Source organism: Barbus barbus (genome assembly GCF_936440315.1).
Source record: "Barbus barbus genome assembly, chromosome: 39".
Classification (NCBI taxonomy): domain Eukaryota; kingdom Metazoa; phylum Chordata; class Actinopteri; order Cypriniformes; family Cyprinidae; genus Barbus; species Barbus barbus.
The window spans coordinates 24806622-24834394 of NC_136717.1; the positions used below are offsets into that span (position 1 = coordinate 24806622).

A 27773-nucleotide genomic window follows, 5' to 3' on the forward strand; every position below is an offset into this window, starting at 1 on the left:
ATGAAATATCATATGTACAGTGGCATGCAAAAGTTTGGGAACTCCTTGCAGAATCTGTGAAAATTTTAATAATTTTAACAAAATAAGAGAGATCATACAAAATGCATGTTACACTGTATGTATAATATTAGAATATTATATATATATATATATATATATATATATATTGAAAATAACAATATAAATAATATATATATATATATATATATATATATATATATATATATATATATGTTTTGCCTTTGCCATATATTTTTAGAAATACAAAAATAGAAATATTTAATATATAACAGTTTAACATAATTTTTTTTATAAATGCTTGAAGTTTTTGCCTCCACTAGAGGCTGCTAAAGCACAACCACACAACAAGGGACCACATCTTAATATTTACCGTTTTTCTGACATTAAAATACTCAAATATGACCCAACACCACCAGCAGCAAATTAATAATTGATCAAGGAAACAGTAGCTTTTAAGGGGTAAAATATTAAAGATTACAAGGCACATATTTCAATCCACAGACAGTATTTTGTATATCACATAATATATCGTGCCAATAAAACATTAAGATACAGGATTTGCTTCTTTTTGGCATGCAAAAACAGATTCACAGTTTTCAAGCTACCTTTATAAAGTTAAAGCAATTTCCATGGTTTTAGTATTTTGAAAGCAACTTTCTTTTAATTTTCCGGGCACAGAATAATATTCATCATGTACAGTAGGGTGGCTCTATGAATCCTCTGAATCCCTCATGAGTTTTATGCGGTTTTACCTCATTCACATACAGTACACACACGCGACCCGGATGCAGTAGTAATGGGCAGGTCTCTCTCTCTCTCTCTCTCTCTCTCTCTCTCTCTCTCTCTCTCTCTCTCTCTCTCTCTCTCTCTCTCTCTCGCTCTCTCTCTCTCTCTCTCTCTCTCTCTCTCTCTCTCTCTCTCTCTCTCTCTCTCTCTCTCTCTCTCTCTCTCTCTCTCTCTCTCTCTCTCTCGGGCCTGAGGAGGAGAGCGAGAGCGGAGCTGCGCGAGCTTACATTGATTCTGCTCGAGCGCCTTCACTTTCTGCTGCTGCTCCACCAAAATATCACGTTTATTTCCATTGGAAGCGCTGCGAAAACTGTTCAGACTTCACAATCAGCATCGGAATAGCATTTCAAAGCGTTTTCCCACCTTTCTCCCCTATTTCTGGACTGCGAGACATGGATAGATGGAAAAGTTTGGCTGTTTTTGGTGTCTGTGAGGGAGTTCGATACGAGCGATGAGTCCCGTGAAGAGATTTCACACATCTGACTGGAAAAACTCACATTTACTGCGCTCATCTACACAATTATCCACTTATTAAACTCAGCCAGTGGAGATATGACTATAGTAAGTACTCATTTACCTCATATTTCATAAATCAAATCTTTTCTGCTGTGATTAGTTGTTAGCTTGCTAGGTAATTAGCATAGCAGCTTCGCAAACTATTATATAATTCAAATCAACGAAGACTTTGGGTTTCATGTCATATTTTCTTCGTTTGGTATGTTATTGTGGTGCAAACACGGAGTTTAAAAGTTGCTTTTCCTCTGACGTAATAAAGTATGACATCGGTGTGTTCAAACATCTTTGGTGTGTGTGTGTGTGTTCAGTTAAAATAGTCTATAGAAAAACATCCTGATAAAAGCTTACAAATATAATGTGCTTCATTCATATAAGAACAATAAACAGTATTTCTTAAAGTTAAATTAGTTTGTGTATTTATCATAAGTGATGAGGATCTAATTTTGTGTGAATATAAAACAATTAATTGCAATGCATTAAATGCATTTAAAGGTGATTGTATGGCAAATAGTACTGGTCTGATGGATTGGTTTACCATGTTTGTTAACTAAAGTTACATTTTGTGGCATTTCAGATTTTTGGTTTTTAAATATAAACACATAATTCACTAGTTCGACTTTCAGAGGGTCGTCAAGAGTATTTTTATTAATGTATAAGCCTGATTATGATCACTGACACATCTTAACTGAGTCCCTCCATTCACATTTACGGACATTTGCATCCTTAAATCACATGTTATCAGTATTTCGGAAATGTAAACAAGGCAGTGCATGCTTAATTTGACTAAATACAGCACGTATCATAACTAGGGCTGGGTATTGTTAAAAAATGTTCGATACCGATACCAATTTTATGAAAACAGTTTTAACAAGATTACATTATCTCAAAAAACTTTAGTTTTATTTTTTTCAGCTTGTTGACATGTATACAGACTCAAAGACTCATCTCCTGAGCCACTGCACAAAGGAACAAAATATAGCCAACACAATAAATCAGTACAAATAATTTTAATAAAGCTCAAATAGTTTTCAGTTTACACTAGTGCGTGCTCGTTTTAAAACGCATAGCTCAGACAGAATCATCATTTCTATTCATTTATTCTAGGTTGTTAAAGACTTCAAGAAATTTAAAATCTTTATCCACTTTCATAAGTGGACGTTTTATTTTCTTTCACAATATGTTTTATTGTTATTAAATTCTATGTTGTAGTATTTTACTATTAAAATTAAAACATGGAAGAAATGTTGTGTGATCATTAATTAAAAAATAAGAGCTTTAATAATTTTAATAGTAGCAGTATGTACACTCTGCTGAACAATATTAATATATTTCTGCCGCAGTGTCTTCCAAGTTAAACCAAACTTTTATTTTGATGGGTTTCCGGGAATACCTTTACAGTTCTGTGTGTATATGATATGATGCAAGTTTTACTCAAATCAAACGGTAAAATGCTCATGAAGTGACTCTCAGAGCAGTTCTAGAGCTGTTGTTCATGTGTTTATGTCCTCATTTAGTGAGACGGCAGATGCTGAAATGTCACGCGAGCTTCAGTCTGTGTCAAGTAAGCAAAACTGAGCGATATAGAGAGCAGACTGCTCCTTACCCTTTCGAAACGCTCTCGTGGATGTCAAACACTGATCAATCAGCACCGCGTCACTTCTAGTCAAACACACCTAGTGCTGCAGGCTTATTGGCTCACTGACGTTAATGAGATTAACCCCTTAGGTATCGAAATTTGGTACCGAACGACAAGACGTTTTTCAATACTCGGTGGTATCGAGGCAATTCGGTCGGTGCCTAAAAAGTATCGAACTCGATACCCAGCCCTAATCATAACTAACATGGCGTGATTCATAATGGTCATCAGCAGCATTGATCCTCTGAGCTCCTCGAGGCTTGTGTGTTTCCGAGAACCTCGCCTGAAGCCTGACAATGTGTCGTTTCTGGGAAGCAGCGGTCAGCAGTGATGCAGCACTTGTGTGTGTCCTTCACTTTTTCTGTGTGATTAAACGTTGAACAGATTCAGTAGCAGATTCCCATTGTCTGGTGGGGTATTTATTTGGTTATAGAGTCGACCCATGCATGTGTAGGAGTAAGTATTGATTTGCTTTAAAGTTCAGAACTGGAGATATTCCACTCAACGGAGGACACATCAGGCTCTTTTCTAATGGGTGTGGTGCACTGTAGCTCACCACACCTGAATCAAGGCAGTAGACACAGTCATGATTGCACAAAGTGAAGGAGCTGTGGGTGTGATGATGAGAGCATCACCACCCACAGGATAAAGCTTTGGCAGAAGGCACTAATGCCGCCTCATGCTGATGGATGCCAGAATCCAGGTGGAAAAAGCAGAGTAAAGACAGGTCCGTTTACACACACACTCCCTCAAATCTGTTTGTGTGCCGACAGGGTGACTGTGTTTCTCCTGTTTGCCCAGTGACTCAGCAGAGCTGCCTTTATGGTTTCCCATGATTGCATTTGACGGTTTCTCTGACGCACTTTGCGCCATGTACTCTTATCAGCGATAAGATGCTTTGAATGCATTAAGTTGTCTGCATTAATACAAGTATACATTTATGCAAAACCCTCAATGTCATGCAGTTTGGTGTGCTTATATTGTGTGAGGTTTGCTTTCATTTGTGCATTTAAAACCTTAGGGCTTGGGTTTCTGTTCTTTTAAGCACACTGGTGTAGAATCACTTTTTACTAAGAAATTGCTTGTAAACTTCATTTATCAGTTTCAAAAAAGCATTTAAAGGAATAGTTCACCCAAAATGAAAGCTATCCAAGGTGTCTATATGATTGTATCTTCAACTGGAAAAGATCTGGAGAAAGTTAGCATTCTATCACTTGTTCAGCAATGGATGCTCTGCTGTGAATGGGTGCCGTCAGAATGAGAGTCCAAACAGCTGATAAAAACATCACAAGTAATCCACACCACTCCAGACCATCAAGTAACATCTTGTGAAGCCAAAAGCTGTGCATTTGTAAGGAACAAATCCATCATTAAGATGTTTTTAAGGTCAAACAAGTCTTCTATCCATAATATTGCTTCCTCCAGTGAAAAAGTTGCTGGTCTGAATCAGGAGAAAAATCTGCACAAATCAAGCACCGTTTACAAGCCAAAACAGCTCTAAACAAATATGTGGTGAATTTTGATAAGAGGGACAACAGGAGCTTGGCTTTTCACTTGGCTTTTTTTAGTTATAAGCAACAGTCTTCTCAAGACATTAACTGGTGGACTGGAGTGGTGTGGATTGCTTGTGGATTATTGTGATGTTTTTATCAGCTGTTTGGACTCTCATTCTGACGGCACCCATTCACTGCAGAGCATCCATTGGTGAACAAGTGATGCAATGCAACATTTCACCAAATCTGATGAAGAAACAAAAATTAATCCTCATCTTGGATGGCCCGAGGGTGAGTAAATGTTTTAGCAAATTTTCAATTTTGGGTGAACTTCAAATTCAGAATGTAATGTTGTGGCTCTCTCCATGTTTTATCATCTGCTAATCGTGTTCTTGCTCGTTTAATTTCAGAAAGGTTTTTTTTCCACTGTAATGTGAAATGTGTTGATTTTGAGGCCGTGTTGAATTGCAGATAATAGAGCAAACGTTCTGAAGGCCATCCAGTTCTTTTTAGAGGCTTGGTGAAATAGCTTTGCTGCTCTTATGAAAACAGTCACAGCAGCTCGGCAGTTTTTCTTTCATTCCTCCGTCATAATAGCCATGCTGGAAGAATTGAGCTGAATCATCATCAGAATCATTCAGTGTCGCGATGGACAACCAGAACTATTCAGCGTTTAGCCTTCAGTCTGATTTGAGTTTGTGATTTTATCCGAAAAGGACCTCGTCTTTGTTTGAGGAGCACAGCTGAGCTCCTTTTAAGAGTTATTTACTCAAATAACTGTTTTGTTAATATTGTATTATGCATTAATGAAAATACTAATTTGTCTGGAAATGTTCCTGCTATTAATAATTGAATTTTTTTTAACTGATGCTGACCATTTCAGTGCAGTAGTATCATATATTACTGTTTTACCATTTTGAATTAGATTTTATTTTTGTATTTTGATTTCACTTTAATTACACTGAAAGTTTTAGTAATTTTGTTTATTTTAAAAATTTCTATTTCATTTTTATTTAATTATTTTAGTACTTCAAGTTAAACTAAATGAAAACGACAAATGTTGCCTTGGCAAATAACTAAAATAAACGTTTAGTAATATAAGATTAAAGACCTTTTTTATTTCAAGTAAGGAGATTTTTTTTAATGGTTTTAATTTTAGTTAAAAACCATGAAAGCTGAAATAAAGTAGGTTTTTTAGTATTTTATTTCAGATTTAAAAAAATTATATCAAGTAACCTTAATTTTAGATAAAACCATGAAAACTAACTGAAATATATTTTTACATTTATTTCAGCTAATTTTTATTTATTTCAGAATGTATTTTTATGGTTTATTTTAGCTAATGTTTATTTGTTTGATTAATATTTGGCTTATTTATTTATTTAATTGTTTTAATGTTAAGTTTTATTAAAGTATAATGCTGCCATGAAGTGACTATTTCTTCTTTGGAACACAAAATAATTAATGTTGAAACACGTTTAATCTTTTTTAATTATTATTATTATTATTGTTATTTTGTACAATGAAAATCAATGGGGTCTGTGTTGTTTGGGGTTCTCAAAACATTTTCATAAGTCACCCAGGTTTGTAGAGTAAATGATGAGCGAATGTTGATTTTTGGGTGAACTGTCCCTTTAAGGAATGTCAGAGTGGGAGTTTAAGATCCGCCGCTGGACTCTCAGGCTTTACTCTCCCGGGTCAGCGGCTGGCCTCTGTGTCCTCACTGACTCAGCTGACCTGTGCTTGATTTCTGTATTTCAGATGGACTTTCTCTATCTCCTCCCCCTTCTCTTGTCCTCTGTTGAGAAGGATCATGCAGTGAGGTCGGCTGCTCTCTTTCTGATCTTGCGCCTCCCACACAAGCTTAAGCTTGTTTGCTACAGTCAGGTCCATAAATATTGGGACATCGACACAATTCTAACATTTTTGGCTCTATACACCACCACAATGGATTTCAAATGAAACAAACAAGATGTGCTTTAACTGCAGACTGTCAGCTTTAATTAGAGGGTATTTACATCCAAATCAGGTGAACAGTGTAGGAATTACAAGAGTTTGCATATGTGCCTCCCACTTGTTAAGGGACTAAAAGTAATGGGACAGAATAATAATCATAAATCAAACTTTCACTTTTTAATACTTGGTTGCAAATCCTTTGCAGTCAATTACAGCCTTAAGTCTGGAACGCATAGACATCACCAGACGCTGGGTTTCATCCCTGGTGATGCTCTGCCAGGCCTCTACTGCAACCGTCTTCAGTTCCTGCTTGTTCTTGGGGCATTTTCCCTTCAGTTTTGTCTTCAGCAAGTGAAATGCATGCTCAATCGGATTCAGGTCAGGTGATTGACTTGGCCATTGCATAACAGTCCACTTCTTTCCCTTCAAAAACTCTTTGGTTGCTTTTGCAGTATGCTTTGGGTCATTGTCCATCTGCACTGTGAAGCGCCGTCCAGTGAGTTCTGAAGCATTTGGCTGAATATGAGCAGATAATATTGCCCGAAACACCTTCAGAATTCATCCTGCTGCTTTTGTCAGCAGTCGCATCATCAATAAATACAAGAGAACCAGTTCCACTGGCAGCCATACATGCCCACGCCATGACACTACCACCACCATGCTTCACTGATGAGGTGGTATGCTTAGGATCATGAGCAGTTCCTTTCCTTCTCCATACTCTTCTCTTCCCATCACTCTGGTACAAGTTGATCTTGGTCTCATCTGTCCATAGGATGTTGTTCCAGAACTGTGAATGTTCTTTTAGATGTCGTTTGGCAAACTCTAATCTGGCCTTCCTGTTTTTGAGGCTTTACATCTTTACATCTTGTGGTGAACCCTCTGTATTCACTCTGGTGAAGTCTTCTCTTGATTGTTGACTTTGACACACATACACCTACCTCCTGGAGAGTGTTCTTGATCTGGCCAACTGTTGTGAAGGGTGTTTTCCTCACCAGGGAAAGAATTCTTCGGTCATCCACCACAGTTGTTTTCCGTGGTCTTCCGGGTCTTTTGGTGTTGCTGAGCTCACCGGTGCATTCCTTCTTTTTAAGAATGTTCCAAACAGTTGTTTTGGCCACTCCTAATGTTTTTGCTATCTCTCTGATGGGTTTGTTTTGTTTTTTCAGCCTAATGATGGCTTGCTTCACTGATAGTGACAGCTCTTTGGATCTCATCTTGACAGTTGACAGCAACAGATTCCAAATGCAAATAGCACACTTGAAATTAACTCTGGACTTTTATCTGCTCATTGTAATTGGGCTAATGAGGGAATAACACACACCTGGCCATGGAACAGCTGAGAAGTCAGTTGTCCCATTACATTTGGTCCCTTAACAAGTGGGAGGCACATATGCAAACTGTTGTAATTCCTACACCGTTCACCTGATTTGGATGTAAATACCCTCAAATTAAAGCTGACAGCCTGCAGTTAAAGCACACCTTGTTCGTTTAATTTGAAGTCCATTGTGGTGGTGTATAGAGCCAAACATTTTAGAATTGTGTCGATGTCCCAATATTTATGGACCTGACTCTATGTGAAGAGCTAATAGCCACTATTTCAGTTTCACTGGAGGCTCCACGATTTCATCATAGCCCTATATTGGAAACCTGTTTTAGATTTATTTACACTGTTTATAGGATGAAATTTGCCAAAGGTTTCAAGAACATGCCCACTTCATATTTCACCCCAAAGTCATAAGAAATATTTTTGCATACATTTTTTTTGTTCACTTTTTTTTTTTTCAAATTCATTACTGCAGTGCACAAATTAATCATTTGTTTAAATTTTAATAACAAGAATGTCAGGATGCAACAAAACATAAAAATGTAGTAGTCTTAGAATAGGTTTCTATTTATGCACAGTATATATTTGTTTCTATATTAGATTTAATTACATTCAACAAACTAAATAAATGAACTGATGATCTTAATATAAGGTTATTTATTTTAATGCACAATTTTATTTTAGGGTGAAATATGACCTGAAATGGTTTTTGTGACATTAACATTACAATAAAGGAGATGGGATGCCTTGGTTAGTTATATTTGATTTTATTATTATATTTGATTTATTGTTATTAATATAATTTTTTTAATATGACAATCGTTATTTTTAATGGAACACTTATCATTTCTAGGGCTGTCCTCGACTAAGGATTTTTCTGGATGACTTGCATTTTAAGCATTAGTCGACTTATCGCACATTTATTAATAAATCATTTAAATCATAGCCTTTAATTGCCTACATCTAATAAGCGCTCAAGCACATGCATAAAGCTTGCCAAGTAATGATTATGAATGTGTCAGGGAAAAACAGTAAGGAGACTGCATTTACATTTTAATAATTCACTGATAAACAAGTGCTTTCTTTGTTTTCGGTTTAAGAGATGAAGTCGGCGACACTGACTCTTCATCTCCGCAGTAGACCTGTATACGTGTTTCATACGGATTACATAATCTGACAATATTTGTTTTCCATTTGAATTGGTTTGTTTGAAAGTAGACATTTCAGTCTGTATAGATATATTTTTAATGTCTGTAAGGCAAAGATATACACTGAGTTTCGTGCTCAAGTTCACAGGCCGAGATGTCAGAAAGCGCATGTTTGCTTTCATTATTTTACAAAAGCGTGGTATTGTGAGTGCACACAAATAAACAGAGTCTTTACAGATTTGAAAGATGTATTACTTTTATCTGTATGACCAAAAATATTATTTTAAGAGCAAGCGCACCGGTGCCTTCATCTGAGCTGCAGTGAGCTACTGTTCAGCTTTCAGCGACCTAATAAAATTTTTAAAAAAAATTTAACGATTAGTCGACTATTAGGGGGCAGCCCTAATAATTTTATTTCTAGTAACAATTTTTTATTCATAATTATTATTTTTTTAATCAGCATAAAATATATACAATAAATGATACACATGAACCATTCTGAATACTCAGATATTGTAAATATTTCTGCCTAGTAGTAAAGTGTCCATTTACACTCCTTTTTTTTCCCTCTCACCAGAGTTAGTAGAGTTAAAAGAATAATCTGCTAAATTCCTCCCCAGCTCTGACACGCCGTCTCTCTTTCTCTGTGTTTCTGGTGGGAGTTAAAGTAAACTCTGGAGCTGGTTTGAAGTATGCGAGTCGCTCAGCGTTCACCAGCTGGCCATACTGGGAGCGCTGGGTTGCCTCTCTCTCACTCGTATGCCAGGAGAGCACAATATTAGTGTACACACTGGTGAAGAGCTCTCTACCTCCCACCCGTCCCACACACACTCACAGCTGCTCTTACACACACTAACAGCACAACTGCAGATTTTTTTACCAGGAAAAAGTCTTGTTGGTTTAGTATGCTTCAGCTGCTTTTACAGACGGGTTGTGTAACTCATATTAAGTGTTGTTGGGGGTTGTGTTTTCTTTTATATTGATGCTTTTGAGGTTGAGCACATGTTCATGTTGTAATCTGTCAAACCGAATGGCTTCTAGTTAGGTTAATTTGCACCAAAATAGTAGATTTTGATTGGACTCATCACTTTGATGTCTCTCTCTCTCTCTCTCTCTCTCTCTCTCTCTATGTATTATATGTATTTATTTATTTTTAAATAAAACAGTTTATTGGACCTTTAGACAAATAAACTGTTTGCATATGTACTTTTGTTGCGTATCATATTTGATCCATCAGGCGTTTATGGCTCATATAGTCGGATATAGCAAGAATATGACGTAAAAACAGCTCAGTTTTATTCAGAGACTCTAAACTGAGCAAAAAATATGCAATTTGGTGCAGATGCTGATATTTATATGATCAAATTCTGATGCTTGTCATGTAAATCAACGAGATAACAGTATAGCAGATACTTGCATAACATGATTTAAAAATCAGTGGTCAAATCTGCAATAATATGCCTTAGTAAGATGAGATTGAAATGATCCAAAAATATAATGCAATCCAAAAAAAGAAATAAACACTCCTCAGATGTTTTGGAGGCTTGGGAAGATCATTCCTCCATTGAGCAACAGTGAAAGTGAAGCTTCTGGAAACAAATACTCCTCAAAATATCCTGATCATCAGATTTGAGACGCACTGTTGTAGAATCAAGTAAAGCCGAGCTGCTTCAGTCAATTAAGTGTTCATCTGGAAATTTTATTAAAGTTATTCTGATGCTTACTTGATAAAAATCAGTCAAGATTTGACAGCCAGAAGACACGTGAAGCACCAGCTGAAGGTGGACATTTGTATAATAACACTAAACCTTAGACTTGATAAAAAAAAACTCTAAACTATCAATCAGACGACAGAAGCCATTGAGTAGATTGTGTGCAACAGAGCAGAGTTTTGATCATTTAGAACCTTAGAAAGTCATGTATCACATTTCTGAGTCTGTCACGAGTCTGTGATCAATAGATCTGATTTATCCTGTGTTTTGAGTGAGAGCTGCAGCTCTTTTACTCTCAGTCAGCATCGTGTAATGCCTGTCTGGACGGTTTTGCTGTCAGAGCCATTAAAGTAGTAATAAATCTCTGTCCTAATGAGTGGGCGCGCCCGTGGCGCTTATTCATTGCCAGTTGGAGACGAGCTGTCTGTCATATCTATAGCTCTCCTTCGGGAACAGACGCTTTAAAGCAAGCATACATTTCTGGCAGTGGGGATTTCTTTAAGACTGCAAGGGAAGCTCGGCTTCCCCTATAATGTCAAAAAAATTATGGTCAAATATGTACTATTGTGTTAACATTTTATTGATTAAAAATGCGTTAGAACACGTTCATCTCAGAGATGAGTTCGTTCAGAATCAGCTACATATAGCAGGTGACTCCATTTCCTTCTCATATATTCCCGTAGCATCAGTGTATTTGCCTGTTGAAGCCCAGCGTCCATTGACTTCAATGGGGCTGCTTTGAACAGTTTTTTTCAGTGCTTCAAAACTAGACGGTCATTGGATAAATGCTGCGATTATGTCCCGCCCCCGGACGCTCAGCGTCTCTGGGGGTGAATGGAGGAGTGGGCGGGGCTGGACTCCGGGCTTCTGCGTCATGATTGGAGGGTTTGTTGAAAGACTGCATCTCCTTTTGATTGACAGCGATTGTGTCCTATAAAAAGTCGCTGATGCTGAAGCTATTCGAGCCAGTGTTGCCAACTTAGCGACTTTTCAGACCACCCTAGCGACCTTTTCCCCCAAAAGAGACTAGCGACAAATCTAGCGACTTCTTTGACAAACCTTAGTGAGTCTCTGTGATCGCTGGTACTGCCGCAACGGCGCGAGGTCAGCGCGCACGCACCTCTTTCTCTGTTCTGTGAGAGCGGCTGAGAGGAGCAGCGCGTTCAGTTCAAATAGATATTATGTTGCTTCTCTAATTTTTCATGCATCTAATTTATAGCCGAAACCACAGCACAGGAATTGTCTTGTCTTATCTTGTGTGTATTATTTGATTTCATCAGACGACGGCTCCATAATAAATTAGGATTTTTGTGCAGACTAACTTCTTGGGAGGGAGAGCTGGTTATGTATTCTTAAAGGGCTGCGTTTCAGTCACTATTTCATATTTATCCCGTTGACTGACAACATAAACAGTAAAATATATAAAGGAAAACAGTTTTATTGAGAATTTGGCTACATCTAAATACAGTATGAGCACAGAGAGACAAACAAATGTAAAAGGCAATATGACGCGATATGCTAATTAGCGCATGACGTCATCTGGCGACATTTAGCGACTTCTCAAACTGGCTTTAGCTACTTTCCATCAAGTTGGCAACACTGATTCGAGCTCAGTCCCATAGTGGACTTTGCAAGTGTAGTCAAAAGACAAACTGCTGCAACTATTTCTTGATATTTGCTTGGCGAAATTGCTGGCCAATTTTCATTATACATTTCACACAATTATACACCACATTCCTTGTTTCAGTGTAACCTAATTCCCACATTTCCTCCATCGAGTTTAATATGTTTTTACATCGTTTGTTCATTCATTCATACAGTAGGCCAGGCGGTGAACTAGCCAGCTAGCAAACTGCACACGATGGCAGAATTTACGTATAACTAAATGGACAATTTTTATGATGTAGGCCGAAAATGAGCTTCCCCTCTTTGAAAGACCAGCAGCCGCCACTGATTTCTGCATCCTATTTTTCCAAACCAGAAAGCCCAAGAAAGACAGCGTTAAATGCTGTTTACATTCCAGTGTGAAGGGAAGGAGTGTATGTGTATTTTACTGGGCCATGTTTTTCCCAGGGCTGGAATGCGTGTTCAGAGGTGTGGGGTTAGTTCATGCTAATCCTGCACTCATGACTCTCACAGCACATCCCTGCGCCACGCTAATGCATTCCTGCAGCTCCAATGGCAGAGCGCAGTGCTAGCAACACTACGATCATGGGTTCGATTCCCAGGGACTGATAAAATGCATACCTTGAATGCAAAGTCGCTTTGGATTAATGCATCTGCCAAATATACAATGTAAATGCGTTATTCTGATCTAGAGTGTTTAAAGTAGGGCTTCACGATTATAAATTAATATGACTAATAATAATATTCATAATATTTGTTTATTGATTGAGACCAAAAATGTGATTGATTATTTTCAAGTTTCCAGGTTTTTTTAAAGCTGCACAATTTAGCCCCAATAATATTTTTATTAGATATTAATGTCTAATAATGTTTTTTAGAGCTGCACAATTTAGCAAAAACAAAAATTGTTTTAGGTTTTTTTTATTGTTCTGCAATGTTAAAATATAGAGTATTTAAAAAAATCATTTTACAACACAACTAGTGCTGTCAAACGATTAATTGCAATTAATCACATCCAAAATAAAACTTTTAATTTACATAATGTGTGTGTGTACTGTGTATATTTATTATGTGTATATATAGTTACACTCACACATAGCATATATTTTACTTTAAAATATAACTAAAATTAAAATACTAATATATAATTACTAATATACTACTAAATATTAAATAATATAAATAAATATTAAATAAAATATAATGGATAAAGAATGAAATAAAGATACAAAAAATTTAAATACAAAAGAAATTGTGTTGTTATTGTAATATAATTTAAATAAAAAATTTGTATTTCATTAGAAATAGTTATTATATGCTAATACTAATATCTTAATTTCTTTTTTCAAATGTCAAACCATGGAGCTATTATTTGGAAATAAAATAAATAAATTAAAATAAATAATTAAAACATCACAGGGAGTCCTTAAAGATTTTCTGTTGTTGACAACAGCCAGTTTATTAACGTTTCTAGTAATTACACATTTGGGAATCGTGTGTGAAGTAGTATGGACCGGGATGGGAACCGAGACACTTATGAGCTGCTTGCGTGTAAATGAACACACAGCCACGCTTCACTCTGAAAAATGCAGTGCATATATTTATTTAATTCAATCACAGATTTGATTTGATTATTTGATTTTGATGTCTCGAAACATGGTAAAAACCACTCAGCATAACTTTGAACCAGAAAGCAACACCCTGGAAACCAGCACATGCGGCCTAGACACTAAAAGCCAGTCTTTTCTCTGCAGAATAGTTATGTAGCCTCATTTTTTTCTTCTGAATGCCCTTTTATTTATTCAGCAGATATAAATAGATGTAGTTATGCTGGAATTTGTGAAGCTGTAAATAATAAAGAAGCTACAGTTCAGTTACCTGTCAGAGCTGTACGTATTAATTTATGCGATGGACCGCGAGTAACGAGCAAATTGGCAAGACGCTGAAGCAAACTGCATGCGACTGCTTCACACGGCTGCTAATACGAGCTCTAAAGTGCTGGCTAAGAGCGTCTCCTGACTCATTCTTTCCAGCGTGCTGTTTATACTATTAGAATTCTTTACGAATGCAGAATAAGACTCGAGTGCTCCAGTGACCCCACACCATTCCCAGAATGCAAACGCAGTGAGTCACAGATTGGCCGGCGTGTGACAAGCCTCTGCAGCAGCAGTGAAGGAGGAGTGGGTGAGTCCCACATCAAGACAGACAGACAGATAGAAAGGCATTTTTGCGGACGAAAAAATCTACCTCATTTTCCACACCCTGTGCCCCATGGAATGTGAACATTGTGCGGGGGAGAGACACAGTGGCTTTAGTCATTGAACGCTTTCAACACACACACACACACGAGTATAGGGTGTGTGTGGGTTTGAGGGTGATGAAGTCAGAGGAGTGCAATCCTACCCACAGCACTTCCCCTGTGTTTTCAGTGAAAGTGTTTGACTCGTCGTCCATCTTGTCGACTATGTAGTATGTCTCGTGACCCCTCGCCCTTCATGCTAAATGTGCCTGCTTTTCTTGATTGGTCTTAAAACATTGACTAATGCACGATTTAGGGAAATTTTTAATTGCAATTTAAAACGAAAAATAATCTCCAGGTTTGCTGTGCTTATTTGTAGGGCTGCACAATTTGGTCTTAAATTTTGAGATTACATAGCAATATGACTATAAAACAATAATAATAAGGTGAAGAGAAAAAAAGTATTATTATTGTTATTACTAATTATTATATTTTATATTATTATTTTAATGCTACTATTACTTAAAATAAAAATATTAAAATAAGACAGTTCTATTGTGATGTTTCAGTGTAAAATAACTGAATATTAAATAAAAATATTACAATATTAATACAGAAACTCATTTACATTTAAATGCAAAATATACAATACTAATTTAGTCTTAATTTCTTCATTTTCAAACATCATGAGTATGTAGTGCAAATATTTATTTAATAATAATAAAATGAAAAATTATTATTAATAATAAAATTCATATAATTTATTATACGTATTGTTGTTATTACTGAATGGAAATACCAAAAATTTATATTGTAAAATTTCACTAAAATAGAAAATTTAGTATTTAAGAAAAATAATAATTTTATTTTAAAGTACAAATATAATGAGCTGCTCATGTGTAAAACAACAGTGCTTCACTCTGAAACATGCAGCGCAAATATTTACTTAAAAATAAATATTTTGCGCTCTAAGTTATAAAGCAATGCTGGGTTTATTTCAATTAATCGTGCATCCCTAATAATAATTGATTTAGGCTTTTATGATCAAAGTATTACTTGATATAAACCAAATATATTGAAACCAAATGATTATGATTTTGATTTTGTTAACATTTGAAGAACATCTGCATTAATATGTCGATTCAGTGAGTATGTTTCTAGCATCACGGCATAAGAGCTCATGCTTTAGTTGAGTTTGCTTGCAGTTTAAACAGTGAGAATAAACAAACAACTCAACATCTTTCCATTGTGTGATCCTCATTGGTTGCATTCAGCAACAAACATATTTGCAAGCAAACCTGTATGTTCAAACACTCAGACAGGTAAAGGTAGCGCCGTGATAATGAGCTCTCAAAGCTGCGGCTCGTCTTCTGCCGCGTAACATTTGTGAGCTGAGATTGCTGCTGTAATATGACTCAGGCTCATGGTTTAGCGGGGTATTGAAGGCTTGTCATGACCGTCCTCGTTACGTGGGGTGATAATTGCCCAAACATGCAGTAGGAATGAGTGAATCTCTGTGAGCCGCTGACTGATCGCTGCTAATCCGGCTGAGATGACGGTCTGCGCTCTGACCTCATGCGTTTGATGACTTTGTCCTGGGTGTTTTGAGTTAATTTCATTATCAATCTAACCTGAATTTTCACTCAGGAATTGCTAGTAAATTTCACAAACAATTACAAAGAAATGGCAAATAACACACTGAATTAATGAAATGTTGAAGTATAAAGACTTAAGTATTTCCATTGTAAATATTCTCCAATAAAAATATTAAAATAAGAAATATTTCTATTGTGATATTTCACTGTAAAATAATTGGGTATTAAAGAAAAATAAAAATATTACAAGATTAATACAAAAAATTATTTCAAACTTAATTTCAAACGTGAGCTGCTCATGCAGTGCACACATATTTTATTAAATTAATCGTTATTAAATGTATTCTGAGCTCACATCCTGAACTATTATTTTATATTATTTGTATATTTTTCAAAATGCATACATATACATTTAATAAACATTAATAAATATTAAACAAAAATAACAATTTTAAATATATAGTATTAATATTTAATAATTGTATTATGTATAAAATAAATACGCGTGTGTGTGTGTGTGTATATATATATATATATATATATATATATATATATATATATATATATATATATATATGTATATATTAGTGCTGGGCAACAGTTAATCGCGATTAATCACAACCAAAATAAAAGTTTCTGTGTAAATAATATATATGTGTGTACTGTGTATATTTATTATGTATATATAAATACACACACATACAGTATATATTTAGAAAATATTTACATGTATATAATTATATTCATATAATTTATATTATATATATATATATATTTAATATAAACAATCTATTTTTTTCTTAAATATATACATGAATGTGTGTATATTTACATATACATAATAAATATACACAGTACACATACATATATTATATACACACAAACTTTTATTTTGGATGCGATTAATCGCGATTAATCGTTGCCCAGCACTAGTATATATATATATATATATGTTTGAAATATTTATAAAATATTTATTTTAAAGGGGTAATCGGATGCTAAATTCACTTTAAGTTGTTTGAACAAATTTGTGTTGGACGTGTGTGTACACATCCATCCTATACTGATAAAAAAACTGACGTAGTTCTGCGAAGGCTCCACCCACGATAGTTGATTGACAAGTCGTCTTACCTTAGACCCGCCCTGAGTGAGCTGAGAGCTGTCCGCCTCCGGTGCAGGGGAAGACAAGATGTCTCCGTTTAAGCGATGGAAGTGTTTTGTTGTTGGATGTAATAATGAATAAAGCAGTCGTCATTTACTCCTGACATCTGAGCTGCTGAAGATGCAGTGGATTAACGTTACTTTCGTTTTGAAGTGAATGAGCCAATCCCCGATCTGCCTAAATGCGTCTGTTCGCGCAAATCATTCGTGATCCAGCCTCAGCTACAGAAGCAGTGAGTACAAGGGTTTTTTATAAATCTTTGCAAATCGCCTTTCTTAATAATGTGCCAGTTAGCCAGTTTCACGGCTGAAGTTTACAGTCTGCTCGTCACCCCATGGAAGAGAGGGGCAGGGGCAGCGGCAGCAGAGCTCATTAGCATTTAAAGCAACATGGACTAAAAAAACAGCTTGCTGAAAACAGAGCTGATTTTGACAGGGTAAAAAGGGTGTTTTTTACACTACCATTGATACATTTTTAGTATGTTATAGACTTTTCAGTAAGATCCTAAATCATATCAACTTGGGGAAAATGGGCATCTGATGACCCCTTTAAAAGATATATATATATATATATATACACACACACACTAAATTTAAATAAAATAATTCAAAATATATTTATAAAATATTAAATACACGCAAAATTTAACTTAAAAAATACATCTTTAAATGTATAGCAATAATATTTATTAACTGTATAATGCATAAAATAAAATATAAAATAATGTGTAGAGTGTATGTGTGTATATATAAAATGTTATATAATTAAAATATATTTATGAAATATTTATACCATTACAAAAGTAGTTCATACAATGTGTGTGCTTTTTTTCCACTAATAGCTTTGAATGAAATGTATTGCCTGAATGTTATTCACTTAAAATCTCATTGTCAGTTGTGCAGCTTCACACATGGCTGATGGCTTTGAAAGTTCTGATTTGAACAAGTGAACATAATTTTTGCATGAGTTGTTCTGGTTGATGAATGTTAAACTGATGGAATGCGAGCAGGATGTGGGCTGTGGTCACATGACCTCATACCTGCACAGGTTGGACACATTTCCTGTGAAATTCCCTCCACGCTGCGCCCTACATCCTTCACTCATTAAATATAGAATACAAACGGAGCGCTGCTGCTAACTGATCATTTCACTTAAAGGAGGAGTGATGTGTAACATGCTGTCCAGCGTGTGTGTGGTGTAGTAAATCATTTTTAGCATGTGTAACGTCTGATATCTGAGAGTTTGTTTCCTGCAGGAAGATGAGCTGTAAACTAGAGCAGCTTTACTGGAGCTCATGAATTATTCACGTTTCATCCTCAAGAGTGGCCATAATGAACTGAGCTGCAGGTCATGCTGCAGATTCATATTTAACATCATCTGTTGCCATTTTTGCTGCTATTCAAAATAAAGGTTGAGCCACAACAGGCATGTTTTTTATGCTAAACATTAACTTAGACAGGAATACTAGTAGTTTTGGTTAGGGTTGTAACTATATACCGGTATGAAGGTCTATCGTGGTTTGAATGTACACGTAAACATTTGCATATCTATGGTTTTAAAAAAAATTAATGAAAAAAAAAAAATATATAATAATGCAATTTATTTCGGCTGCTTCACTCTGCTGAAATAACAGAGAGAGAGATTGTATCTAATCTCCATCCCCCGCCAAAAAAGTTTAAATTTGCAGTATGGGAATACTTTGGATATAAAAAAAAAAAACACGAACGTGGAGTTGTCCTTGAGGACGAAAACAATTTGCAAAAAATTTGGACGCAAAGTGGCTGCAAAAGCAGGCAATACATCCAACATGTTTGCTCATATTCGCGGACACATCCCTCCGTGCAGATAAAGGTATGCCGCATTTATAACACGTTATAAGGCCGTATAATTTCCGTGATGCAGAGGGAATCCCGGTGCAGTCGTGAACATGGGATTTACAGTATAACGTTAGCGAGGTTGTCACTTAAAACGCGCAGTCTGATGGATGGATAAATCAAAAGTAGATATGAGTGGCGCCGTTTTATCTACTACAAACTGAAGTATGCATGCATGACACTCATGGTGTTTTCAGCGTCTACATAAACATGAGCTGCTCTGAGAGAAAACCAGTTTTATTTGAGAAAAACCATTGTCAGATACACTAAACTCAAAGATCTGCTACAACCCGTCAAAATAAGTTCAATTTAACTTGAAGTCCTGACAGAAATAAATTAGCATTGTACAATGTACTTAAATGTTATGACAACAATAATAATATTCTTTATAATAATTAATTTATTTAAACATTATTTTTAAGGAATATCATGTTTGTCTATGTTTTAACCTAGAATACCTCTGTTGTGCAGCACTTTGCCAAAAATAAAAGTTGTTAAATTTTCATTTTAAAACATTAATTAAAATGTTAAAGTGTGATATAGATATACATAAGGCTTATGGCTTTATTTTGTAATTTTTTTTAGTCTAAAAAAAAAAAACTTTTTTCCTCAGAAGGGAGGCTTACTTTCATTAAAATGATTTCAAGTTTGTTGCAATAAAGGATTTGTACACTCAAATAACTTGTTATTATTCTTTTAAGAGTCATTGTTACTGATAAGAATTATTGTTTAATATATACCGTGAAACCGTGATATTTTCTGAGACTATTATCATACCGTGAAAATCTCATACCGTTACAACCCTAGTTTTGGTATATCGGAGCAATTTTTCATCACTGATTATGGCTTTTTAGGCATTTTTTAAAGATGGAATTGCATTTAGTCCAGCAGTTTTTGAATGCAACATTTCATAAGTGAAAACCTCCCAAGAAACGCATCTGATGAACCATGCGAGCCTAATTACACTGAACAAAATTATAAACGCAACACTTTTGTTTTTACCCCCATTTTTCATGAGCTGAACTCAAAGATCTAAGACTTTTTCTATGTACACAAAAGGCCTATTTCTCTCAAATATTGTTCACAAATCTGTCTAAATCTGTGTTAGTGAGCACTTCTCCTTTGCCGAGATAATCCATCCACCTCACAGGTGTAGCATATCAAGATGCTGATTAGACAGCATTATTATTGCACAGGTGAGCCTTAGGCTGGCCACAATAAAAGGCCACTTTTATTGACCTGTACATACATAGTTGTCTATATTATATATTGGGTCACACTTTATATTAGGTGGCCTTAACTACTATGTACTAACATAAAATAAGTACAATGTACTTATTGTGGCCATATTGTCTTGCAAAACACTTTTGCTGCTATTGAGGTGGGATACAGGTAAGGTTAGGGACAGGTTTGGTGGTATGGGTAGGTTTAAGGGTGGCTTAAGGTGTAAGGGATGGGTCAACAGTTTAATTATAAATGTAATTACAGAAATTAATTACAGATGTAACTACATAATGGTATTTTTAAAAATTTAAGTACAATGTAAAAACATGTATGTACACAATAAGTGCATTGCATCAAATGATTAATTTAAATGTAAGTGCATAGTAGTTAAGGCCACCTAATATAAAGTGGGACCATATATTGTGTTTTTTTTTTTCTTTGTACATTGGTTATTGGCTATTTTTTGTTATTTTGTTTTTATTACCTGTGTCCTGTCCTGTTACTGTCTTTCTGTTGCACTGTGGAGCTTCTGTCACTACAACAAATTCCTTGTATGTGTAAACATACTTGGCCAATAAAGCTCATTCTAATATTCTGATATATAGATATAGATATATATTTATATAATTTCTCATCTATTCAGTGGAAACGTGGTTTAAAATATGCAACAAAATGAGTCTCTAAGTTTGTTTTGTGTGTGTTTTGGTCCACAGGAAGTGGCTCTCTGTCCCGCTGGAGGTGTGATGTTGATCTGTGACGCATGCCTGTGTCGAGACGAGCAGAATCATTGATGGCTGGATGTAGGTGAGCACTGCAGCGCTCTCTGCTGGACCATCAGAGCAAACACACATCTAAAGAAATGGGGCACGGATAGGGCTGGGTGGATTTTTTGGCTTTAAGATGATATCAATCTCTAAATAAACAGCCTAGCAAACACACGACTGTCTGATGTTTCTGAAGTGTTACTTTCTCTCCTCTGTACTTCCCCATCTCATTTGTTTCTTCCATATTGTCATCCCTCATATCTTTTGTGCAGGGGTCCGATGGTGTGTTAAAGGCACCATGGGGAGCTGCTGTAGCTGTCCCGATAAAGAGATCATCCCTGACAACCATCACAACAAATTCAAGGTGAGCATCTCTCGATCTAATGCTGTCTGTCTGTCACACAGACTGCAGTGAAGAGAGACAGAAGTTCTCATATCTCTGGCCTAACACATTATTAAGTGCTATTAAAAGTGCAGGCAAAAAACTGCAGGCAAACGTTTTAAGTTTAGACAAGTCATCATAAAATGTGGAACTTAGAAATAATAATAATAACTTGAAATATGGGAATTATGTAGTAAAAACCCTCAAAACTCAATCTTTTCTTTAAAAAAAAACAAAATAATTATATATTATATTTTTTATTATTATATCTAAATTATATAATATATTTTATAGAATTATAATAAAAAATAGTTTATCATGTAATCAATATAATTATTTAAAACAGAGGTTCTCAACTCCAGTCCTCAGGACCCAGTGCTCAGCACATTTTGTATGTCTCTTGTTTGACACGCTGGGTTCAGTTCATGGATCTCTCTCTTAATGAGCTGATGATCTGAATCAGGTGCATTAAATCAGGGAGACATAAAAACGTGCAGAGCAGTGAGTCCCGAGGACTGGAGTTGACAGCCACTGATTTAAAATATATAAAAAGATTTAAAACGACGTTCCACAATCAGTTATATACATTTTGTGTATTTTATATAAGTAGAATTTAAACAGAATGTAATAAACATTTAAGTAGAAGCTAGATTATATTAGTAGATTATATTATTTCAAACTAATAAATGATTTAACATTTAATAATATAAAATATATATATATATAAACTTGTAATTTTTGTTTCATATTAGATTAATTATATTTATAATATGAATAATGATTTATCATTCAGTAATATAAAAATATATATTTATATTCACACACACACTGTGTGTGTGTGTTTGTGTGTGTATACAGTTTTGTCTTAAGAAATTAAGGCATTTAAGTAGAATCAACAGACTTTTAGCTCAAGAACAAAAATGTAGTCTAAAGTTTTGACTGGTCGTGTATGTGTCTGACAAAAATTATTTTTAAAAATTCATACCATCTCTTTTAAGCTGTGTTCAGAGGTGTGCAGATGCTGATGTGTGTGTGTGTGTGTGTGTAGGTGATAAACGTGGATGATGACGGTAATGAGCTGGGCTCGGGTGTGATGGAGTTGACGGAGGAAGAGCTGATTCTGCACACACGCAAACGAGACGCTGTGAAGTGGCCCTACCTCTGCCTGCGTCGCTATGGCTATGACTCCAACCTCTTCTCCTTTGAGAGCGGCCGGCGCTGCCAAACCGGTCAAGGTGAGACTCGCTCACTCTGTACCAGATAGGGGTGTCAAAAAGTACCGACTTCGGTGAGACGAGATGAGATGATACCAGCATTTCCCGCTACAATTTGAGCGCTGCTGAGCAGATTCTTAAACACCGTTGATTGACCGCTGTGTTCATGTGCTCAAAAGAAATGTCTGTGATTGGCTACAATGATTATCACTTCATGCTCTTGACCGAGCATGGCTCACACTGAAGCACGCGCCAGTGTTTGAGAGCCATGTCTATCAGTGGATCTGTCAGCGGATGCCTAATATATCTGCTCATAGACGGATCCACTGATGGGATCCACTGTTTTTGACACAGATATGGTTGTCATTCACATTCATACTTCACTCTTCTCCTCTCAGGGATATTTGCATTCAAGTGTGTGCGGGCCGAGGAGATCTTTAACATGCTGCAGGACATCATGCACAACAACAGCATCAGTGTGGTAGAGGAGCCAGTGCTGGAGCCCGCGCTTCCAGTGACGCCTCACACTCCCACCAGTAAGAACACACACACACTCCAGTGCTCACGCTCACTGGAGGCTCTCACTGACCCCTCCACCGCTCTCTCTGCAGCTTCTGGTTACTCCGTCCCTACGGTAGCCAACGGGATCGGCCGCTACCCATCATTCGGCGACGCCTCCTCGCGGCCGTCCAGCCGTCACCCTTCAGTGGGCAGCACTCGGTTACCGTCAGTAGGGGAGGAGTCCACACACCCACTGCTGCTCAACGACGAGATGGTACGCAACACACACGCTAATACTTAACTAATATGATATGATATAACTAATGATGTAATAAAACATTATCAATTATAATCTTTTTAATATATTTATATTTTATGAATTTGTATATGTATAAATTTATGTATGAATGAATGAATGTAAACAAATAAATAACATTAAGATATTTAAAAAAATAATTGATCATGTTTTATTGTCATTAAAAAAATATTTAAGTATTATATATTTTATAAATGTGTGTGTGTGTGTGTGTGTGTATATATATATATATATATTCAAATATTTATATTCATATTTAAAAATAAAGATATAAAACATTAACAATATAATATTATATATAGACGCATTCTCTGTGTGTGTGTGTGTGTGTGTGTGTGTGTTTGTTCACACACACATGAATTAAAAAAAATATAAAACTAATATAATTGTTATTGTTTTATATTTTATAATAATAAATATTTAGAAAAATAAATGATTGTATATTTTATATGTATATTTTAAGTATTACGTTTTTTGTATTTCAGTAGTAAAGGTTTTTTTTTATATTTTAAGTATTAAGTATAATATGAATTTATTATTGATTGATTGGAGTGTGGCTAATTTAATGCCATTTTGGCAGCAGATTTCATATTCGATTTCATTATCATATTTCATAAGAAACCATAAAACTCTAGTACATCTTTTTCTGTTTTTGATGGCCGATGTCTGTGCAGGTGCACACTTACGTCAACACAACGGGTCTACAAGAGGAGACCCGTTGTGGCGCTGGCCACACCCCTCTAGAGCGCCGGGCGTCCAATCCAGAGAGCGCAGCCCCAGCGTCGCCCAATGAGCTGGAGCCACGTGTGCTTCTGGAGCCGGAGGCCGTGATGTTTGTTTTAGGCCCTACGCCTGTACAGAGACAGATGCTGCTCAAGGAGACACAGGGAGAGCTGGGTGAGCAAAACATGGGAGCAGTGGGCCTAAGTACTGACGCCGCTTCTCCCGCAAAAACTGTAAACGGCGGCACAGACTGCGACACGGGCTACGACAGCGACGAGCGCAAGGAGACGCCACACGAGACTCTTAACGGCGGATCCGGAGCGAGACGCAACAGACCTCCTGTTCCGCTCCCAGACGCTCACAACGCTAACAACTCAGCCCAGCGGCGGACCGCGCTGCTCAACTACGAGAACCTGCCGGCGCTACCGCCCGTTTGGGAGACCCGCAAACCCAACAGCGAGGCGGAGGACGAGGAGGACCTCAAATCGACGTCTCTGAACGGCTTCCACTCCCTCGATCACAACTACGTGAACACGGAGAACGTCACGGTGCCGCTCAGCGCACACAAACTCCACAGCACTCAGCCTACCGTATTTAACTTCGACCTCCGCAGGCTCAGCCAGCTCAACTACATTGAGGTGGAAATGGACAAAGTGTCAGACTCCAGCGGGCCGCACACCCCCAAAACGCCCACCACGCCCCTGCCGCCCACCCCCACACGCCGGACGGAGCTGTACGCCATCATCGACATCGAGCGCACCGCCGCCATGTCCAGCCTGCAGAAAGCACAGCCACGGGACGACGGCACATCCAGGAAAACACGACACAACAGTACCGACCTGCCCATGTGACCCGAGCAGCCAGAACGCAGGAGTTGATCTCCCAAAACACGTCTAGGTCACATTTCACTACTGAATATGAAGACATAAATTATTATAGTCCAATCTAAGCCTGTTTTATACATGCAAACTCTAAATATTTATGATTTTTCACCCGTCTCACCAAAGCTGCATTCATTTGAACAAAAATAGAGGAAAAATTTGAAATATTATTACAATTTTAAATGACTGTTTTCTATGTGAATGTTAATTTAATTGATTTCTGTGATCAAAGCTGAATTTTCAGCATAATTTCTCCAGTCTTCAGTGTCACATGATCATTCAGAAATCACTCTAATATACTGATTTTCTGCTCAATTATTATCAGTCAATATTGATGCTCAGTTATTAGTAATAGCTCATATTATTATCAATGTTCGAAAAACAGTTTTTGCTGCTTAAAATGTTTGTGGAAACCATGATACATTTATTTTTCACAATTCTTTAATGAATAGAAAGTTGAAAAGAACAGTATTTGTTTGAAATAGAAATATTTTCTAACATTATGAAATTTTCATCAATTTAATGCATCATTGCTAAATAAAAGCATTATTAGTATTTTTTTTTTTTTTACTCCAAACTTTTGAATGAAAGTATGTCAGTTTCACAAAAATATTGGGCAGCACATCTGTTTTCAACATTGATAATAATCAGAAATGTTTCTTGAGCAGCAAATCAGTATATTAGAATGATTTCTGAAGGATCATGTGGCACTGAAGACTGGAGTAATGATGCTGAAAATACAGCTTTGATCACAGAAATAAATATACATATAATCACATGGTAAACAGTTATTTCAAGTAGTAATAATATTTCACAATATTACTGTTTTTACTGTATTTTTGATCAATTAAATGCAGCCTTGGTGAGCAGAAGAGAATTCTTCAAAAACAATTGTAAGGTTTTTCAAACACTAAGAAACTTCAGTTTTGTTATGCAAAATGTGTTCATAATTATTTTTTATTTGGAGTGAATTATGACCTAGAAGTGACACGTTTTGTGAGATTCAATCATGTGTATGTATATATATATACATATATACATGTATAAGGAATTTTTTTTGTACTTTACAAGTGCACTGATCTGCATTTATTCGCGCGACATGCGCCATCTGTGGCGGGAAACGCAGGTCTGAAATGGTCAAGTCAAACAGGTACAGATGAGGAAATACTACGATGGTTTAGTAGACCTCATTCACCAATGCTGTGATGTTTTACTCTCTATTTCACAAATATGGAAGTGTTCGAGATGCGTCTTTCTTGTGGTTACTGCGTCAATGTAAGTCACTCATTTTGCACTTGAGAGCAATAAAAGATGCTCACTACGGTATTCTAGAATCACATGGTACACTGCCGTCACTTTAAACGCTCGCTCTCCCTCCACAGCCCTTCTGCTAGCGTGATCCCAGAGGAGTGTTTTCAGCTGTACGCTCGCGTCTGTCGACCAAACACACACGCCGAGGTGAACTCCAGTGCGTCTCAGAACAGCTCTTTTCTTTCGCACGCCTCTCCGTTGCTAAGAAACCCTGATATTTGATGAGCATTTGGTGCTACAAGTGGTTTAAAGGGGTCTTCAGGTGTAGAAACTGTACAGTTAATAATATTAATGATGCACTGTGTATCTGTGACTATATCGGTAATGGACAATATTATCAGCCTGTACTGGAAGTGGATAAAATCAGGGCTTATTTATCCCCCAACTTAAACAGATGTCTTAAAATAAAATTTAATAAATAAATAAATAGCCTACACTGTTTAAAAAAATATATTTTACATAACAGGTTGCAAATATACTAAAACTATAGTGTTATTACACATGAAAGAAATCGAATTTGACATGAAAAGCATACTTATACATGTATATACATAATATTGGCCATAATAAAATATCTATCAGACACTGAATCAGTGCATCCCTTCCAAACACTAATGTATTGCTAACTCTATGAGGTGTGTGCGAGCAGGCCTGTTTTCTTCGCGTATTTCTCAAACACATCAGTGTTGTAAAGATCGAGAATAGAATCATCCCGCGAGCTTCAGGTCCTCACGTGCTTTCAGAAGGAGTTGGATGATGTTTGCGGTGCTGCAAACGTGTGTCTTAGCGGCAAATGTGATTGTATTGCTCGTCTGCACACGCTCCAGTGTTCGGAAGGGTTTTCAAACAGAACACAAATCTGTTTACGCCGTGTGGAGCAGGCGGACTGATCTAGACAGCCGGTTTATGTAAAGTTTCTATTGTAAAGTTTATCTTATGCTCGAGTTGCATTGTTATTTTCTACCTTTTTGAGAGAGTGTGCAAATATAGGAATGTTCACATGTACAAAACAACACTTGGTAGGTTTAGAAACAAATGAAATAAGTATAAAAATCAAGATTATTTACCAAATCTGAGGAATTGAATGATTGTCGGGATCTTTCAGGTGTGTGTGTGTGTGAGCGTGCGTGTGTGTGTGTGTGTGTGAGCGTGTGTGCACGCGCGGTTACATTCCTATGCGAGTATTTCACAATTATGGACGTTGTACTGAAACTAGTTTTGATATTTGCATTTGATATATTGGGTATTGATATCAGTTTAGTAAAATGTTTGTATTTAAAAAAAAAAAAAAAGAATATTGTGTATTTTGTGATATGTACACCATTACATCCCCTGCCATCGGTGCCAACTCTATTTTTGTAGCATGGCG

At 36.4% G+C, this 27773-nt stretch overlaps 1 protein-coding gene across 1 annotated transcript; it reads left to right on the forward strand.

Moving 5' to 3' along the window:
* Positions 1 to 983: 983 nt before the first annotated feature.
* Positions 984 to 27773, forward strand: LOC306858391 (fibroblast growth factor receptor substrate 2-like). The gene is made up of 7 exons (XM_079398910.1): positions 984 to 1368; positions 21026 to 21116; positions 21349 to 21440; positions 22507 to 22693; positions 23071 to 23208; positions 23284 to 23447; positions 24164 to 27773. Exons 3-7 carry the CDS (start codon positions 21375 to 21377, stop codon positions 25061 to 25063), a joined length of 1455 nt encoding a protein of 484 aa, XP_079255036.1. The 5' UTR covers positions 984 to 1368; positions 21026 to 21116; positions 21349 to 21374; the 3' UTR covers positions 25064 to 27773.

What these genes read in the sequence shown, in the direction of transcription:
- LOC306858391 (XM_079398910.1), top strand. Translation starts at nt 21,375, where the DNA reads ATGGGGAGCTGCTGTAGCTGTCCCGATAAAGAGATCATCCCTGACAAC. An exon ending in GCGCTGCCAAACCGGTCAAG is followed by an intron (nt 22,694 to 23,070) that starts GTGAGACTCGCT and finishes TTCTCCTCTCAG; the next exon opens with GGATATTTGCATTCAAGTGT. An exon ending in TGCTGCTCAACGACGAGATG is followed by an intron (nt 23,448 to 24,163) that starts GTACGCAACACA and finishes ATGTCTGTGCAG; the next exon opens with GTGCACACTTACGTCAACAC.